The sequence below is a fragment of the Argiope bruennichi genome, chromosome 7, assembly GCF_947563725.1.
Source record: "Argiope bruennichi chromosome 7, qqArgBrue1.1, whole genome shotgun sequence".
Classification (NCBI taxonomy): Eukaryota; Metazoa; Arthropoda; class Arachnida; order Araneae; family Araneidae; genus Argiope; species Argiope bruennichi.
Genome location: NC_079157.1, coordinates 79,067,156 through 79,088,133, shown reverse-complemented (window position 1 = coordinate 79,088,133; position 20,978 = coordinate 79,067,156). Strand labels below are relative to the sequence as shown.

Below are 20,978 nucleotides of genomic sequence, written 5' to 3'. Positions count from 1 at the left end.
AAAGCAGACATAGAAATAAAATTTCAATGTTTCTTCATAAGCTAATGATTTTCTAAAATAAGCATTTAATTTTTTTTCCCCCTTTGGTAATTTTTGTTTCTTTTACTCAAAATATTTCATATTTTCCTCTGAGGTTATCTTTTTTATTTAAAAAAAGTATTATTTTAAAGACACTGAAAGCCTATAAAATTAGTGGGAGCTTCTTGTAAAGTTTCTCCAAAGAAATTAATTAAACATGAGATATATTTTTAAAAACAAGTATATGAATTTCATGCTTTAAAAAAATTACTGATTTTCAGGTTTAAAGTAAATTTAATGCCTTCCAAAGGAAATAATAAAATAATATTAAATTTTTGCTCTTATAAAAATTAACTTAATATTTCATCTATAGTTATAATTACATGTAAGATACTGATTTAAATTACACTCTGATCAACAATATTTTGATGCTTGATGTTTTATAGTAGTAATTTATGAAGTTCATTCTAATCTGTTATTTTTACTGGAAAATTGAAATAAAGTTGTATTTAAGAAGGTCAAGAAATTGGAAATCAATTTAAGCATTGCTACCTGAGTGTATTGAGATATGATTATATAGATTTATATGACTTACTTAGGTCCTTGTGTGAGGGCTATTGTGCACAAGTAACCTCCTGTCAATGCAAAGAAAACTATGATGACAATGAAATCTACATCACTGTCAAAAATGACGGGTAGATGAGAACGTGGATGAGCATTGCATAGCATGAGGAGAGGTAAAAATACGAAACGTAGTATGGTGAGTAGTAATGTGATGTACTTGAATTTTGATGGCTGAAAAAGATAAGTTAGTACATTATTTGAAATATTTCACTGCAGATTTCTCTTTCAACATGATATTACCAACAGTTTTTTCACAAAATTTGTGATTGAAAAAAAATGACTGTGTTATAAAAAATTATTGATGCACAATTTTGTTTCATTTTGTATAGATAAGAATATCTGTCGTGAAGATCTGTCTAAAAAATAAAGATGGGCAGCAGAATATAAGTTGCTTTTTTTAAGTCATATTGCTTTGTTAAAATAGAATGAGTGAATAATTAAAACACTACTGAAAAATTATTCTTGTAGAAAATTGTTAATGTTCTGAGCATGATATGTGAAATGGGAACTAATCATTTACTATGATGCTTTTATTTATGTGCAATTAGTTCTCATTGTAAGTTTGGGTTAAATTATTTTTCCATTCAAAAATTTTCATTTATTGATTAAAAAAAAAAAAGAATATTGTCAAATTTTGAAAATACTTGAAAATATATTGCATATAAATAATTACTATATCTGTTTTAAATTAAATTTTTAAATTGCAATTAATTGCTTATTTTTCTCTTTGTGAGTACTCACGAACCAACAGCGTTATTAAAAGATTTACATCAGCTGAATAAAAATGAAATTGATATATTTGTGATATAAATAATTTGAAATAGAAATTTTGTTACAAATTTAACAATTAGTATTCAGTTTATCCACATTCCGTTATTATGTCCATTACAAAAACATCAATGAAAAAAACATTCCAGCATTAAGAAGGAATTGCATATTGTAGTCATCAAAGATATGGAAATCAAAGAAAACTATTTTTCTGCTAATAATACCTCTCTCACTGACAAGAATTTTGTTTCAAATTAAATTCTTTTTGGATGCCTAATTAATCTGAATACTTATAGAATATATGAATACTTATACTCTATATCACTAATCAATTAGTCACTGATTGTTAAAATTCTTTAATTTATGCAATTTCTGACTTTTATTAATTAAAAATGTACTTATAAAAGTAAAATTATTGCATACATTCCTTTAAAACAAAAAATAAAAAAAAACACTTTTTCATTTTTTTTAGGAACAAAATGAAGATAGTTTTCTAAATTATTGATCTCTTCTAATTTATTTTCTATCGATTTATTATGTTTCTAATGTAGAAAATGTGATTTCCTTTAAATCATTTATTAATACTATAACAACAAAAAAACTTTAAATTTATCTAAGAATACCGACTTATTTAACATTTCTTGGAGACTATGGTAGAATGATATCTCTAAAAGCAAGTCAGATTGCAATAGTGTACTGGGGTTAGCACATCCATGCTGAAACAAGCCTTTGATTATCCATTCATATACTTCAATGGATTTTTTCAGCATTCAACATCATTGGGATAATAATGAGCGATGTCATGCTTTCGTTCGAAATTCCTCCTTAATTTATAATATTTGGACCATATTATCTATGTTAACATATATTCTACAAAACCTTTTATAGAGCCTTATTGCCAATGCAACATCGAGATAAATTAAAGTTCTGCACATGAGCAGATAATTGAATTGCTCAGGTTGAACGTCTAATCGAATGTCTTACAAAACTTCTTAAGACAGTTTTGAGGATGCTGATAAATACATTATCCTGTCGATCTTCGCATTACAGGATTTCAAAAATGTACATCACATTTCAAAAGATAACTTCTAATTTTTGGGGATGTAATTGCAGAACAGGATAGTTCGAATTTAATAAACTGACGCTTTCGAATATGATCCACTATCCTCTAAATTCAACAATTCCCCCCCCCCTTTTTTTTTGCTCGCTCAGAACTTTCCAGATTTTGATATTTTGGCTTTTAGATCATCATTAAACCATTCATGCTAACAGCTTTTCTTTCTGCGATTTTTCTAAAGGGACAACTTCCCTTTCACAAAGCTACATTCCACCTCGTTCAAATTTTCTTTGAATTGTACATAATCTCTCTTGCGTTTCCTTCGAGGATTAGTATTATTTAAACTCGTGCCGGCACAATTCCTTTTAAAGCATTATCACTTAATAAAGCTAGCTACATGCGATAGTCTACTGAGCACTCACTTCAGCATTAGATGTTTATGCAAATTATTGTAGCTTTGAAATAATTATCAAAGCTACAATATCAATACAATACAATATTCAGCATCACAATAATCATTATTATTTCAATGTTGAGAATTAATTTTTAGCCTTTTAATCGAGATGAAAAATATGAAGGCTCCATTTTACGAATATATACATATGTGGTAAATTTCAGTATCTATCTATTTATATATCGTACATTTTCTTCCTAAAGGAAGCAGGCGATGGGTTCTTTCAGATAATTTATTCTATTCTTTTTGAAATGATTTTATTTCTCTATAATTACTATAGAAAATGTTCAATTTTTATATTCTGGTGAAAGTTTTTAGGTTTAATTAGTGGAAAATAGTAATGTATTTCCAAATAAGAAGGCAGAAAGCAAGAATTGGCAAAAAGGAATGTCCTCATATAATTTTTCAGACAGAAGAATTCCCTAAATTTTAGCTCAGTTAGCATTTTATTTTATGCTGGTGTGGACTGTGAAGGGTGAAAATAGAAAAATTCGCACAACTCAAAAGTTAAAATGAAATGTTAAATCAAGTGAACGGAAAATATTTTTAAAAATATTTGGAAAAAAAAACCCACGCAAATAAACTGAATATATATATATATATAAATAAATATATATATATATAATATTTATTAATTTAGCACAGAATTTTAAAGATTCTTATACTTTTTTAAAACTAAACTTACTATAGGTATTCGTATAGCTACAAGTCGACTGACAAAATCAGCTGCGTTGAACAGTAAGAAACAAGCCATTGGCAGGAACAGACGACCTGCAATATAATAATATATCACAAGAAATTCTAAAAAGATCATGAAAAAAAAATTAAAATAAAATGTTCTTGTTTGCATGGGGAAAATTGTATTGGTTATTTTGCTTTTTGATGATTGCAGATAGATTTTTCATTCAGAAAACAAGCAAAAGAAAATTCTTTTGGAGACAAAATGTTTATTTAAATCCTTTATATGTGTTTGGTATATATATATATATATAATGGGCTTTTATAAAGTACGATCGATAATATAAGGTGCGAATATCATTCTAATTTCAAAATAAATTTTCCTGCTTAAAGATATTTGACAGAATCTACTGTTTACAATATAAAGAGATTTATGTTTTGTAGAATCATTTTACAATTTGCCGCGTCAGTTTAACTCTAAAAAAACAACTAGAAATAGAATACATTAAAAAAAAAATCGTAAGTTTAATGCGAGTGTTATTTGACGTTGTAGGAAATTATCCAAAGTTTAAATTTATATGAAAACGATATGTTAAGCATCAAGAACTCGATTCATACTTTGAGTTTCAATATATTGGAAAGTAATGTGATTAGTTTAACTATGAGATGCCGGATATTAAGTGTAAAAGTCCGTGGATGCAATCATGTTGCAAATTCTCATTATATTATAAACTACAACAATTAGTTGAAAAAAAAGTGGATCAGAAAGAGAGTAAGTGCTGAGTTGCAACAAAATATAAAAGAAAAGTATCGCATTTAAATGCATAATTTTATTATAGCAAAAATTTATTGTAATTATTTTATTTTATATGAATATATTTTGGAAGGTATATAATTTTGGACAAGCTTTTGTTTGTTTTATTTTGCTTGCTATTAATACTGCATTTTATAAACAGTCTGCATAATACTGAGATTATTTTAAGTCTTTTATACGTTTTTTTATTTCTTATTTGCCAACCACCAAGATTGGTAGGATATTTTTTTGATCACTTTGAATACATAAATATGTTTGAGAAGAAAGTTTTTCTAAAACTTATCGTCAAGATATATATGCTTACAGAAACTTTAAAAATTTTTTAATAAATTCATTCATTTAAGACAACATAGAAAAAAAGGTAATTATCCTATCTTAAACAAAAACGTGAATTATTTTGGAAGCAGTTATACGTTTATAATTTTTTTTATGAAACTATAATAATACAGATGTAAATTGTTCGTCTTTAAATGGGTACTTGGATAAGGAAATAAACAAACAAGTAAATAAATTTCATAGAACTCCAGAATCTTAAAACGGTGTTTATCAGAACTTAAAAGGTTTTGCAGAAAGAGGTTTTTGTTGTTATTGTTTTACCTTGTTTTCCGCTAGGTGACTTATAAGTATAGATAACGTTTATATTGCTTCAAATGATTTTAAATCAACCCCTTTTCTGTTTTAAACTTCAATAAGAAATTTCTTCGAATATAGAAAGTTTGAATGGAATGTACAGTTTTATGTTCCCTACGCCATAAAGTCGCATCATTTGAACGAATACATTAGAGTAGAATCAATTCTGAAAATCCTATGCAATTGGCGACAGTAAAAAAAAAAAAAAAAAGCTCGATTAAATTTTTTTTGCAAAATGAAATACTTTTTAATGGAAGGAACATCTATGCTTTTGATATTTTATCATCAAATATGTTTCTAATGTATGGCTGCCGATTTCCACTATTAAACATTTTTATATGTAATTATTTTTAATATTTAAAGAATAATGAAGATATCTTGAATAATTTCAATGTGATGAGCATAATATTTAAGGATTAATATTATTTAAAATAATAGCGATGCAGAGATTCAGCTATGTATAAATTTGTAACTAAGAAGATAAAGAAATTATTACCTGTCCAAATGGTATGTTCTGTCGATGTTGAAAGAACCAGCACGACTACAGCTGGCAGTGCTGCAAGAGTCACCCAGAAGACAAACACGATAGAGAGGGCATATACCCATATCTATTTAGAGAGAGAAAAAAAATTTTTAGTAAATAAATTTTACTCTATTTAGGAGTTTTTTCTTTTTAGAAATTGAAGCGAAATTTCATCTTTCGAAATTTAAAATAAAAAAATCTCCTGTTATAAATTCAGCATAAATGTATGTTTTGATTAATTAAAAAAATTGTGTATCTGATTTTCAAAGCTGCAATAAGAACTGATTCATCTGATCGATCGTATTAAACCTAATTTTCATCTTTTTTTATAAACTAATTAAGTACAGTAGATTCCCGATTATCCGCGCCTGCCACACAAAGGTTTTTTTTTTGCTGATTTTTTCAAAAAGGTGTAGTTTTACAGTTATGCTTTTGTAATTACATAATACATTACAGTATTAAAACAGTACATATGTATTCATTTTTCTGTGTATCCTTGACGCCTCTCGTAAGTACAAAGCACTTTTCTGTTTTCATTAACAAAATGCATTTTAGGTTAGTTTTGAGTGATATACTAAAATATTAAGCGTTAGTTAAACCTTTCCTGCTGTTTATTTTACGTTTTATTGTACATAAAACGATTTTTCAAAGTTGGAATGACTGTTTTCTCTTTTGCTATACCCGTTTTTAACTTTATTTCGGATTATCCGCGATTTTTGTTATCCGCGGCGGCCGCGCCACCCAATTCTGCGGATAATCGGGAGTGTACTGTATCGTCATTTTACAACCTTTCCTTACTTTTTATTTCATTTAGATTCAAAACGAAATGCACACTATTTCTAATTATATATGCAATATATTTCAGAACCAGCAGTTGATTGACGTCGACAGCTTCCATGGGAGAGAGAAAGTTGTTTCTGCCCCCCCCCCTCCCTCGTCAATTGCAATTTTTCTAACAAGACCCTATTCGATGTGCACGCAGTGCTAACGCAGCACTCATTACTAGACTATTATTACTCACACTATTTTGAGCTCATTCTATCAAAATCTTCGATCATCTCTCGTTTAGATTTTAGTAAATGGGGGCTCAACACAAATAAAAGGTATTAAAGGTGTTAAGTTCTTTCAGACTCAAAGAAAGAAAAAGAAAAAAACTCTTTAAATGTTTTAAAAGTATTAAATATTCTTTAATATGAAATTCATAGTTGAACCAGCGGGAGTGGTCACTTCGAACCTTTCTCACATACTCTATGATAAATACACTTGCATATTATTAACCGTATAAAATTGGCGAACAATAGTTACAAAAGATTCTATTAGCGTGCGATCTTTGGCGATTAATCACTGGGACGTGGTTAATACACAAGACCAGAAAATCATATATGTATTTTGGACGTCTTTTTTCCGAGGGATTGAAACTAAAATTCACAGTTGTAGTTACAAAATCACATGCCGAATTTCATATTAAGGCACTGAGATTTTTAATTATTACATGCTTATGAGCGTATAAATCAACGGATGGTCAACCCCTTGACAGATTTGGTTCCAAATTTGGTATTTATTTACATTTTTTGATGTTAAATCCGAATACTAAATCTTACTTGTCTAGCTCTTTGTAGCTATAGTATTAACTTATATTTAAACAACCGGACAGACACATTAACTCTTGAGTGCATTTTGTTCATAATTTGATAGAAATCTACAAATTTAGTGTTAAAAAAACAAATACCAAATTTCACTCATCTAGTTCAAAGAGTGGTGTTTTGTTCTCAAAGACATGATATAACTCTATTCATAAGTCTAAAACTTATTTATAAAAAGTTATTGTATCTTATGTTTACAAAGTGATTTAATATTCTAAATGCTTTACTATATCGTGAATATATTGTAGCGATACTGTAGAGCATTTTGTTCTATTTAGTAAAATTCTGCTAAATAAATGGTATTAGCTACAACATTGACAATTACAACGGTATTATAACAATTGAAACGTAATAAGTTACATTTCTACTATTTTTTAATATAGATATTAAACAACTATGGCGAATTCATTTAAAAAAATCAACTCTGAGTTGCAAAATTTCGAGCTTTTTCGGTGCGCTGAACGAGTAGTGAATATATAGCTACTGCCTAAATATTTCATTTTGACATAGTTTCATGGAAAAAATTTCAGTTCATTTAATCAAAAATAATTTATTTATTTTGATTTTAGTTGAAGAAGTAATTTAAAATATGATTTTGGTAAGAAATCAAAAATGGAATATTTACTTGTTTAAAAATTTCCCAATTTGAGACTCTATGTATATTTTCCTTTGGTTGGTCTTTCTTTCTTATCATCGCTGCAAAAGAAATAAAAAAAAAAAGGAAAGAAATGAAATATATTTATTAATAATTACTTTTTATTTTGAATTGAAAAAAAATTGAATATAGAAAATATGAATACAATAGCTCCATTGATGTTTTAATGTTGAAGCCCTTGTATGGAGAGAAGGGGGGGGGGCTAGAAAAATGAATTCGTTCGCTGTGGATTAGAGATTCGAAAAAAATTAGATTCTCTGAAATATCACAGCATGATAGTGTTTCAAGCATGAATGTCTTTCTGTCTTTATTTTATTAACTAGTAGCCTTTAGCAACCAGCTAGCTCTCCGGAATAACACTCTCTAAAATTTTCAATAGATATTTTTGTACTTTGGTCTCTTAATAGCTTCTTCAGCAAAATATTTTTAGGCTTCAAATTTCAATAGTCACATAACTCGTATTAGTATAGAAGTCTTACGATATTTTATTCATTGTATTATTTCTTTATTACTTAGCAATTTTTTTTATCGAAACTAATTTGCTGGAGCTTACAATTGCAATAAACTTTGGTTAAAGTTTACTCGTATTTTGGTTACGTTTTTCGCATCAAGAAAGTTATAAATTCCTATAAAAGCTAAACTAGTGATTTAAATGACTCAAGTTGGATATAAATCGTTTACTGGCGCTCCGTAGGATCATTTGCCTGTCACTAAGAAGAAATATCTCTTTGTTTTCAGGAGCTTTGCTCTAGTGTAAACATGACATTTTATCTAAATGATCCCTACCTTGAGTAACTGATATATGTATAACTTAATGCAACAAATTTTTTATCACAGTGGCAATCCTTTTTTATTTTATTATTTAATTTAATTTAATTAATTTGTTTATTTTGAAAAAAATATTTTTAAAATTTATTCTGATTTATGAAATTTTGCTTGCTACTATAAAGTACTCATACTTATTCTGAGGAAGTGTTAGAGTTGGAATGCGACAAAGCATCATTCTGGCTTGCAGTCTTTCTCTCTCTGTTTTTTAATACAAGAAATAAGAATTGCCAGATATTTCCATTAAGCAATGCGATGTTCATCTTATCCTTACTCTTTAAAATGTAGTTGATATTTTAAATTAATGCAAATAATAAGCATTTGACAAGATGTTTACGAGAAGGGATTCAAAACATTAAGGTTACAAATGTTTGAATGAATTTTTTGATTCTGAAAACCCATGGTATTTTCTATATCCATTACGCATGTCACGATTTTACGATGAAATTGTTTGTTATAATTTGAATAATTTTTTAAATATTCTGTAACATTTTCTTAATATTCATGTTTTAAATTATTGCAACATTTTGTTTTATTGTTGATATTTAATCATCTCATGGTTTCCATATTTAGATAAAATAATTATGCATTGTAAATTGATCTCCTGCTTTCCCAATCAACTGTCTTGTATTCAGATATATTTCTGATAAACGGAAATAAAAATTAATAAAAACGATTATTCTTATTTAATTTTAATATTACTTAATAGATGGAAGGCTTCTTCTGAAACAAATTTCAATTCGATGATTACCATCTAATTATAGATTTACTTTGCAATAGATTTTTACGATTATCAGATGGATACAAAGAGCATGGCATTCACTTCCACTCTAAAAGTTTCATCGAAATCCATGTAGGCACATTTTTTTTTCCTTGTAAGAATTTTTGGTTATTTTTTAAACCTAATACTGAATCAAAATTTAAAAAAAAAAGTACATAGATTCTTGATTATTTCATAAAGGTACTCACATGTTTGTTTGGACATGTAGTAATGATATAGTTCCTAAAATGAAAAATAAATAAATAAAACATTAAGCAATATAGGGAAATAATTTTTGTTTATATAGATGATTATTATTGGGTTCAGCGTTACTCTTTAGCATTTAGTATAAAATTATATTGTGTAATATAGTAAATTATAATACTTAATGAAATCTAAAACCATCAAGAATTTAATTTAATTACATCAGCATTTAAAAGCAGTATAAGGATGAATCTCGTAACTTTGAATAATAATTATTATAATTTAAATAATATACATACAGGGTGTCTCAAAATCACATGTCTTGACCGCAGCTTTTATTCTTTAAATATTGATCATAGACATATACTGTAAATTACAAAGTTGCGTAAAAAAAGGTGCACAATTTTATGAAATCAATTAAAATGTTCAGGGGATTAAACTTTAAAAAATACAGAATTTAAATTTTTACACGGACCCCGTACAAAAAAAAAAATTCCCAATGAGTAAAATGTTCCACATCCTCTAATAAAGCCATGTACAAAATTTCAGCAATTTATCGCAAAAAGTTTCAAAGATATGAAACTACATAAATGCTGACTTAAACCACTTTTCGATACCTGGATATGAGTTCGCAAAAAGGTAAAATCAAGTCGGATGTTCGTGTTTTAGGGGTCGTACACAAATTAACAAAGAAAGTAATGATTGAATAAATAAATAATAATTTTGCTATTTATTGGTTCAAAAGTATGAAAAATGTGTAGAAATAATAACTTAAAGGAAAGATTACATAAAGGAAATATTACTTAAAGGAAAGATTTCATAAGTTTTTTTACAAGTTCATTGACTGTGCTATTTTTAAGTTATATTCTGTAATTCATGATATAAAATTTCAAAGTATTTTTCAGGAAGCATAGATTTTAAAATTTGTATTTAAAACTAAAGATATCAAGCATATTTTATTTCCTTAGGAGGCATTTCTGCGTCGCGTCATCTGTACTGAAGCTGTAAACATTTGCATGTTAATTTGTGATTGACCCTGCACCAACTTTGTTTTAACATATCTTTGAGAGTTTTCATGAATAATTCTGACATTTTGCACATGACTTTATTAAAGGATGGAGCACATTTTATTCATTGGAAATTTTTTGTACGGGGTCCTTATAAAAATTTAAATTTTGTATTTTTTTAAGTTTAATCCCCTGAACATTTTAATCGATTTCATAACATTTTGCACCTTTTTTTACGCAACTTTGTAATTTACAGTATATGTCTATAATCAATAATGATGTCGTGTCCGCGTTACCACGGAAAGGGTTGCATTAGCTTCGAAGATGAAACTCGCACATTCGCTTGCACAACCCCGTTTTACAGGGGGGCACATTCACACACCTCACAGATAGAACACAGATGAAGAACAACCATGCCCGAACCGGGACTCGAACCAGGGCGCCCAGATCACAGGGAAGACGCGCTACCTGTATGCCAGGACGCCGGCAGTTTACTTTTAATAGAAAGAATTAGAAACCCCATTTTATGAATAAAAATTAAACTGCCACGTTATCATTTAACTACTGCAATGGTTCCTGTAGAATTTTTTTAGAGTGCGTTTATATATATATATATACACAAGGTGTCTCAAAACCGGCGTCTATAATCAATATTTAAGGAATAAAAATCCGTGTTCAAGGTTTTTGGGACACCTTGTGTGTATATATATAAATGCACTCTAAAAAAATTCTCCAGGAACCATTGCAATAGTTAAATGATAACGTGGCAGTTAAATTTTTATTCATAAAATGGGGTTTCTAATTCTTTCTATTAAAAGTAAACTGCCGGCGTCCTGGCATACGGGTAGCGCGTCTTCCCGGTGTTCTGGGCGTCATGGTTCAGACATGTTTGTTCTTCATCTGTTCTATCTGTGAGATGTGTAAATGTGCCCCCCCCCCATGTAAAAAGGGGTTGTGCAAGCGAATGTGATACGTGAGTAGCTAAAACGTACGGTTGGCGCTACTAAAACAAGAAACGCTCTTTCGCTAAAATAAATAAAATCGCTGACTTCGTCAGTGAGTTTATCCATGGCAAGTGCCATTATAAACACAACAACAACAAAGGTAAATTTCTTTTCTACAACGAATTCCAATTCTACATCTTCTATTTAGGAAACTCTTAAATTTGCTACAAGTTAACTTTTAAACAGCGGCTCAAGAAATAATTAGAGTAAGAGTGTGTCGTATCTAGTCATTTGCGAAATGGAAACAAACAAAAAAAAAAAAAAACCTAATAATTCTATGGTACATTTCTTAAAAATGAAATATCTCCAAGAAGAGAAAAATTATATCATGTCGCGAATGCCAGTTAGCTTTTCAGAGCCAATAATAACGAATAGAAGTGAAAAAATTATATTATGGCCCAGATTCCTTCCACTTTCACTGTGTTATTGCTTTCAAAATGTAATTCCTTAGAAGTTAATTTTTCTAAAAATTAAATCTATTCTTTCTTTAAATGATATGTATTTACTGTAGATAAATGATCGAGACAATTTATAGCATTTAATATAAAACCAAGATACTTTTTCAATGGTTATTTTGTTAAATAATTTATAATCGTAATCGTAAGTATTAAAAATAATAGTTTTTTAAAAATATAATTACAAAATGGTCTCTAGCTCATTACTTTTCATATATTTATTCTCTTATATTATTATTACTCATTTTTATATTGAAAGTTTTTATATTTTTGCTTATTGTAAGAAAAAAAAACATACAAAAAATAACTCCTGATAATAATTACTCTTCATTTGAAATTTTTTGAATGATGGTAATGATCAGTTCAGTTTGGAGGAATCTCTACTTTTAATTTGAGCTGAGAAACTGAACATCATAGGGGAACTCTTCATTGAAAATTCCAATTAAAATCATCTTAAAAAATTATGAAATTCTTTTTAAAAACTAAAGAAATATTGGAATAGTGCCTAAATGGATAGTTTAAATACTTACACTTCTGAGAGTGAGACGGAAAAATACGAAGGTTATACATAGAAAGACAGTGGCCGTCGTGAAATAGAAGAAGGCGCTGTCGGCTGGTTTTGTGTTGCCCACCAAGGATAGAATCTGAGCTATAGATGCAAGGATGCCTCCTAAAGCCTACAAAAGTAAATTAAAAACAATACTATATATTTAATAAATATATATTATTTCAAAATTTGTGAATAGTTATATTTATTATATAATTTGTAAGTAATTGTATTATATTTATCATTATTATATAATTTGTAATTAATTCTATTATTTATATTTCCCTTTCCAAATTAAGCATGCAAGACTCTTTTTTGCTTCGTTGTTTCCAGTCATCTTCCTATTACCAAAAGCATGAGAATTTTTATGAGGATGAAAACAAGAAAAATCACAATAAAATTTACGAATCTTACAACTTTTATCAATTCTAAGAAATTGATACCATTATAATTTAATCAGATATTGAAAGAAAAGAAATACAGCTCTTATTTTTCTTATTAGAAGTTTAAGAATTTTTATATCAGTTTGAAGAAGAGAATACTTAGTTTCGTCAGTTCTCATTAATTCACAATTTAAAAAAATTAAATAAAAGCAAAAAAAAAAAAAAAAAAAAAAAAAATCAAATTATTCCCATTTTGTTAGTTATAAATGTTTACATCAAATCCATTGCATTCAGTAAAAGAAAAAGAAAGGAAATACTGCTGCTCTTTCTTTTTCGGTTTACAGAATTTTTAAAATACAAACAGAATTCAAAATTTCCTTCATTAAAATAATATATATATATAATACACACACACACACACCATAGTTTTATACAACTGAAAAAGATGCGTTTGAATTTCGAAGAAAACGCTGTACTAATAAGCTTGATTGTATTCATGAAAGGATAGCAAATGTTATTAGAATCTAAAGTCAGAGATTTATTTTCACTTACACTAAGTAATAAATAGATATTGCTTATTAAGATGTAAATAGTTAAAATTGAATTTAAGTACAGCTTAAAATTGAATGTTATTGCATTCCCACTGATATCAGCTTCTAGTTTTATGGACCTTTTTCATTGTTCGTATGAGTACTGAAAGTCTAATTTTATCATGCTAATTCATCAATTCGTTATTCTTAAATTAAAAAAAAATAGGTAATATTAATGTCACGCCTAAAAACAGGAGCCTCTTATCAAATCAATATAATTATAGCAATCTATTTATAGTACTATTATTTTTCTATATACTCTTTCTGCTATTATTTTTACCTTTTATCATTTAAATATAGTGAGTCATTAAACATTACCAATCGATTTTACCCAAAGGAATATTTTCAATATTTAAGACTTTTAATCAGTCTCTTTGTATTAATCTACAATCTACGTTTGTTAACTTGGAGTCATACGTCGAAAATGGATGTGATTTCATTTTTTTCCCTCAATGGTTTTCCAACTGATTCGTCTGAACTGTTTTGGCTACATGAAAAATCTAGTTCGAAATATAAAACTTTATTACTACCATTTCCTATACAGTTTTCATCGAAAAAAACTAATCAGTACATAATTTTTGTCTTTTCTTTTGTAGTAGTAGGACAATTATAAATAGTTGTGATTATCTATTGCAACCATGCAAAGATTATTGCGCCTCGAGGAGGATTTTTCATCAGCAAATGGATTTTCTTTATGAAAATAAATCTCGAAGTGGCATTATATATCTCTGTGGTTTTGATTGAAGTGGTTAGAAAGTATTTTTGATTGAATCAAAATAAGGTGTACAAACTTAAAAACATTAAAAGAGATGAACATGACAAAACTGAAGGACTATGTTTATGTTTCTATGCTTACCATGCCGTTTACGTTATATCCCATGTATCTCTTTGGGAGACTTCCTGCTATACCCGTACCTCCACCCTGAACAAAACCGCACATTGCTGAAAGTAAATTGAATAATCGTTGAACAAAAAAATTAAATATGAAGAAATGATTGAAAATTAACCGTACATTAAGTGAAGGAAAAAAGAAACTTACCATTTATCGCAACAACTGTCGCGATGGTTACTGCAAAAAAGGTTGTCTGACCTAAAAGCAGTTAAAAAATTTAGTGGCTTACATTTCATAATGCGTCTCTATAAATAATTAGTGGTATTTAAAATCATACTTTTTTGGGATAAACATTTTCATTGAATTAATTATGTCATATTTTTAACAAAAATACCTTTTCGTCTTTACTATACAGGTTTTGTAATTATAAATGAAACAACTGCTTGTAAATGAAAATTCGGTGCTACATCAAAAAAACACAATTAGAATAAGAAGGCTGTTGTATCTTATAGAAACTTTTAAAGAGCAATTTACTCGTGTTTGTATTTCGTTTCGAAGAAATAATACTCGCAGCTTGTCTCGGCATTTTGCAGAAATTTTGCCAGAGCTAATTTTACGATATCAATGTAATGGGATAAGTAATGTTATGGAAATCCGTATGATGGGTATATGGGGAAAAGTTCAATAAACTCAATAAAATATAACGGCGCTTTATTTCAGAAGAAAACATGAAACAATATGAGAAAAATATTTACAGCCGAATCATATACAAAGTTGGCACTTGTAATATCAATAAAACAAGCGAAAACAAATCTTTTTTAAACAGCGCAATAACGTTTCACATAATTAATTTAAGATAAAGAATGTTATACAATGGAATTTCATTTAACGATCATAATTCGTTCCCGACTCTTATTCATTATGCGAAACAACATTTTCCCTTAGGAATTCATATAAAATAGAAAAAAAAAAGCGGTAAATTCCGAAAACAATACTTAAATTTATATTTATGTAATTTTTTTTTATACATAGCGCATGTTTTTTTTTTGTTTGTTTTTTTCAAACAAGAGAATTGCCCAAAGACTTTTATCTTTAGCTAAGCTTCAAAATTTGGCGAAAATGAGACACAGTATTACTGCCGTATTAGAAAGATGCTTCTTGACGTACGATGCATAATTTCTCTTGCTTTTACTATCTCTTTTGATTCACTAAAAGGTTATTGTTCTGCTGCGGTTATTTTCCTCCTCTCCTGATCAAATCTCATCGGCAACTTTTTGCTGTGACGCAGAATGCAGCTTGATAAGCTCTTCGATAGTTCTGGTTAGCTCTTCTACCAGCTCATACATGTTGCTATCCATCTTTAGTCCTATAATGCCTAGAAGTATAATCTCTGAGATTAAAGTTTCACAGTTGCTTGCTGAAACCTCTCGGAGTCGCTTTCGACATCGCTCCCCGGCAGAAGGTTCTGGCATGCAGAAATAAAGATTATCTTCAAACAAGCACTCAGTATTGACTAATATCCGAGATACAGATCAGTCCTATATGTTGAATTACATTATTTCTTCGTCACCTATTTCTTATTATCACATTTTATTTTGCTGTTTACGCGAAACACTCTTTATGGAAGGTGCTCGTTAAACGAGATATGACTGTATATTAAACAGTAAATCGTTGCTATTAATATATATTTTATTTTCTATGAAAATTAAGAACGAGTTAATGAATTATAATGCGAATTAATGGAGAAAATTTTTTAAATAAAAATAAGAATAACTGCCTTTATATTTTAGAAGTGGTAAAAAAAGAAAAAGACTAACTTCGAAGTAATATATATTCATACTTCTTGCTAAAAATTTTTTTTAAATGATCTCTTCTATTGTTTTTTATGTGCAGTGCCATATTTCCTGCTTAAAAACGACAAATTCTCCTTTTCTATTTTCTTTTTTCTCGTATAAATTTTGTTGTGTTACGCAGGCATCCATAAGCACCTTAACCTTCGAATTTATTTAACTTCCTAATAGGATGATATATTCTATTAGGGATATATTAATTCCTATAACAATATAATAGCTATTTGACATATTGAAGCTTATATATTATGAATATTAACTTAATAATTCCAGTCATTTTCAATTTTTGAAGCTAAAAATTCAATAATTCGATGCTTATTATTATTAATTTCTGTTAGCTTCGCGTTCATATTAATTGAGGAGGTAATAAAGAAAGGTGGAAGCGAACTGGAATTAGAAAAACAATCTACTTATGCTTATTAAAATAAAGTGAAAAATAAAAGGCTCTTTATAAAGGCCATGTATTTTGCAGCTGATTTTTAACCCACATCATATAGTTCCAATGATGGAAATTTGTATGTCGCCATAATAGGTAATATAAGCTCAATAAATTTATTTTTGCTCATATCGTACTTTTCGAAAAAAGTAAATAATGAATTACTTTTTTTTTTTTTTAAGTCGAGCATCTAATTTTGGTTTAGAGAAAATGGCAAATTTGATTAAGAAATTCGTACCCATTCATATAAAATAATATATCTTCGCTTGGCTGCATGTCATTTTGTACTTAAATATTCTAATATCAGTGCACGAAAAAGAAATCTGGTCAAAATCAACTTTTCTACTTGTTCGCTTGTTTTTTCACTTCCGATTTTTCTTACTTTTGTAAAGCATAATGTGATCAACCAAGCGGTCATTCAATGTGACCTTGTTCGTAATTTCCAGTAAATTGTTTCTTAAGAAAAGTTTTAAACATTCACCAATTCTACAAATTGAAGAAGTATGGTGTACAGAAAACCCAGGTAGAACGAGTAAAGTTAGGAAACAATGAATTTCAAGTGATTGCTATTATTATACTGAAGTAAAAATAATTATTTTAGTGATTGCTTACTATTGTCAGTATCAACGAAGACGATGGCAGTGGTGAAAAGAAATAGAATAATCATAGCCATCAAAGGCCACTGGATTCTTTTTGAAGGCTGTAATCTGAAAGAAAAAATATGTAAATATATTTAAAAAAAATTTTATTTTACAAATTAAAAATTATTACTGTTATTTACTATAATTCTTACTGGTAAATTTATTTTGTCCCAAACTTATTAACTGTGAAAATGCAATAAATTTACGGAAAAAATTGATTATAATCTCTCTTCATAATTAATCGATAACACAAAGGAAAAAGATTTATTTTAAATGATAAAAATTATCTTGCATAACTAATTTGATATGCACAACTAACAACATCTAAAAAGGAGCTAGAAAATTACAAAAAAAAAAAAAAAAAAAATGTTTTAAGAACTTGATTCTTGAGATAATAAAACTAATTGTTCCTTTTGCAACCCAATAATAATCCCTGTTTTATAAATTTCTGATATATATATATATATATATATATATATATATATATATAAGCATTACTTTATGTGAAGCAGAATGCAGTTTGAAGACAGTGAAGAGACTTTTTAAATTCTTTTTAATCCATCTGGAAAGCATAATTATTTACAAGCAAAGACGCGGATATTGCGCGTCCGCCACAACGCGTTGCAAAAGCAGAAGTGGGGAAAAAGGCCTAAATAAATTATCCCTCGCCTTATATAACCTTAGATTTTGATAGGGAAAATATTTCTTCACAGTGCTAATATATTAATAAGATTCAGATAGGGATTTCTGACGCATGTCAATCACATGTAAGGGAAACACAGGGATCTTTTTTAAAAAAAGAATGTGCTTACTGGACATTTTTTACCCCTTTATGCCGAGCGTGTGAAAGTATCGGCGTTTAGCCGATTCAGCAGTTTTATAAGGCTTATCTTGAATTAATTAAGTAGAGAAAGTGGAATTGGATCACGAAATAAGAGAATATTTTTAGAATGAAGTTACTATGGGCTAAATTAAGATAAAATCTTGGAAATTAATTGAAATTAGAGTTTAAAATATCATTATATATATATATATATATATATATATATATATATATATATATATATATATATATATATATATATATATAATATGCCTAGTTAATACGTCAAGTATTGTTGCTCGAGATTAAAATTCTTCCATATACTTTCTTTTATATTCTTTTTTAACGTAAAAAATTATTACTTTTGTATAAAATATTATAATATACAAAATTCTTTCATTGTCTAAAATTTTTGTTTCTGTTCTTTTACTTAAAAATTAGAATATCAATAGAACCAGAAGATTTTATAAATTACCCATAGCTAATTTTGTTTATAAGTTATTAATATTTACCATATTAATAATACAAATTTTGTTCTCAAATGCTGAAGTATAAAAAAAGATTGTTTTCGTTTGGCTGATTTATTTAAGATTAGTTTTAAGCATGTTAAAATCACTAGTTTAAGATCAATAATTATTAAAAGGATTAAAATAAAAGAAATTTTTAATAAAAGCGAAAAACAAACCAAAAAAAATGAAATTTTGAAATTGTTAATTAATTAATTTTTTGCACTTTGTAAAACTGACAGTATTCTTTTTCATGTTTTATATAATAAAAGTGCAAAATTTAGTTGAATTTAACCCACTTGTTTTAGAGATATGGAGCATACATAAATGTATAACCACAATAACTTTTATTTAAATTAAGATTATTACTTATCGTGCATCGTGCAAGTGATTATTATAGTCTGATACCGCGAGTTCGCAAATTGTACAAACTAACTCTATGGCAAAGGATACTGACAAGCTTTGATTGGTCGATTTCTTTTGCACAGACTTTTATAATCTGTAGCTGCTGCAATCTTGTGTATTGTTTTTAGTTTCTGCGTACTTTCCTGTCTGCTCTTTTTCAAAATGATGAAATTAAATCTTCTAGAGAAGGGCAAGTATGAAATAATCGAGATTGATGAGAATATAGCTAGTTTTCGTATTTCTGATCGGGTGGATCCTAGCACAGCCCACCTCTTGGCGTCTTTTTGAATTATCGCCAAATTTTATTTATTATTATTTCTGGCCTTCAAGTATCATTTTTTAATTGAAAAATAATAATAATAACAAATATTCAATTAGTAGTCAACTTGGCTAGATTTCAAATAAGTCGCCAAGTGGTGGGGCCATCTAGGATTTTACCTTCTGATCTTATAAATAAAGAATTAGCACATGTCGCAATTTTTCTGTGAAGGACTATAAAAATAAGATTTGAAAATCAAGCTTTTATTTTACGGAAAATGTTCGACCAATTTTTTTATTCAATTTTCATGTTAAAATTATTGATATAAAATATCTATATGCAGATATATTATATTTATTAATATATTTATATGACATTAAACGATATAGAAATCATTATAGTTCTTATTGAATACGCATGTAAAATAAAATAACACGAGAGATGTATTTTTTAATTTCATATTAAAATTATTGCCATAAAATATCTACATGCAGATATATTATATTTATTAAGATATTTATATGACATTAAACGATATAGAAATCATTATAATTCTTATTGAATATGCATGTAAAATAAAATAACACAAGAGATGTATTTTTTAATTTCATATTAAAATTATTGCCATAAGATGCCTATATGCAAATGTGCTATATTTATTAAGATATTTAGATTGATATAGTTATTAACAATCTAACAATCTAGATAATAATTTATTTGGTTTTAATTAATGTTTCATTAAACGCAAATATTTAGAGAATACAATTATATTAATAAAAATTAGATCATGGTGAAAATTACTCGTATCTTCCATAAAACTAATGACAGCCACAAGCTTTGAGCCAAATAAGGAATAATTACACTATTATGAGTGCAAAACATTGCCAAAAAGATGCCAAGGCTTAAACCAATCAGAGCATGTCGGCATCCTTTGCCATAGAGTTAGTCTGTACAATTTGCGAATTCGCTCTGATACCTACTAAATATCATATTTGTATTTACTATGCAATTAGTTGATGTACCATTGTTTGAAATTAAAACATTTTCATACCTATTTATAATGTATAAAATATTTAAATGTGAGAAAAATTGAAGAAAATCTTTAGCTACTACATCATATTTTAACATCCATCTTAGGTGGATGTTAAAAATATTAACTTTTTATAAATATCATTTCTATTTATATGTAACTATCCGATAATTTTGCTTTTAGTTACAGAGTCTAACTTTTCTCAGAAAAAAAAAACTGGTTCACGAGGAATATTGATTTCATTTAATTTCAATCAAATCTTTGATGTGTGTCTTGTTCTCCACGCTTTTGAGGTCCAATTATTATATCACACAATATCCGAAGATAATAAAATAAGGATAAAAATATTTATTATATAATGAAATGTCCAAAGGAGAATCGCGTAAATTATTATGATTGTCTTTCACTTCCTCATGGGAACGCATGAAGAATTTCGAATGAACTGGAAAGCAGGATTTTTAAAAATATGTGCAATTTAATGTAGCAACATAAAAAAAAAAAAAAATGCTTTCTTATCGACTTGTTTTCAAAAGATCGAAAATAACAAGAAGCGTAGG

The 20,978-nt window shown here is 27.9% G+C and overlaps 1 protein-coding gene across 3 annotated transcripts in view; it reads right to left on the bottom strand.

Annotated features, from left to right (window-relative positions):
• Window positions 1-20,978, bottom strand: part of LOC129974902 (equilibrative nucleoside transporter 1-like) — a 96,426-nt gene that overhangs the window by 1,370 nt on the left and 74,078 nt on the right. For all 3 annotated transcript variants that reach the window (XM_056087686.1, XM_056087688.1, XM_056087687.1), the window contains exons 5-13: window positions 17,370-17,464; window positions 14,679-14,729; window positions 14,496-14,581; window positions 12,650-12,796; window positions 9,659-9,692; window positions 7,835-7,905; window positions 5,540-5,651; window positions 3,607-3,692; window positions 614-813 (exon numbers count right to left, since the gene is read on the bottom strand). In XM_056087686.1, coding sequence (XP_055943661.1) covers window positions 614-813; window positions 3,607-3,692; window positions 5,540-5,651; window positions 7,835-7,905; window positions 9,659-9,692; window positions 12,650-12,796; window positions 14,496-14,581; window positions 14,679-14,729; window positions 17,370-17,464 — 882 coding nt within the window. The remainder of the gene's footprint in view (window positions 1-613; window positions 814-3,606; window positions 3,693-5,539; window positions 5,652-7,834; window positions 7,906-9,658; window positions 9,693-12,649; window positions 12,797-14,495; window positions 14,582-14,678; window positions 14,730-17,369; window positions 17,465-20,978) is intronic.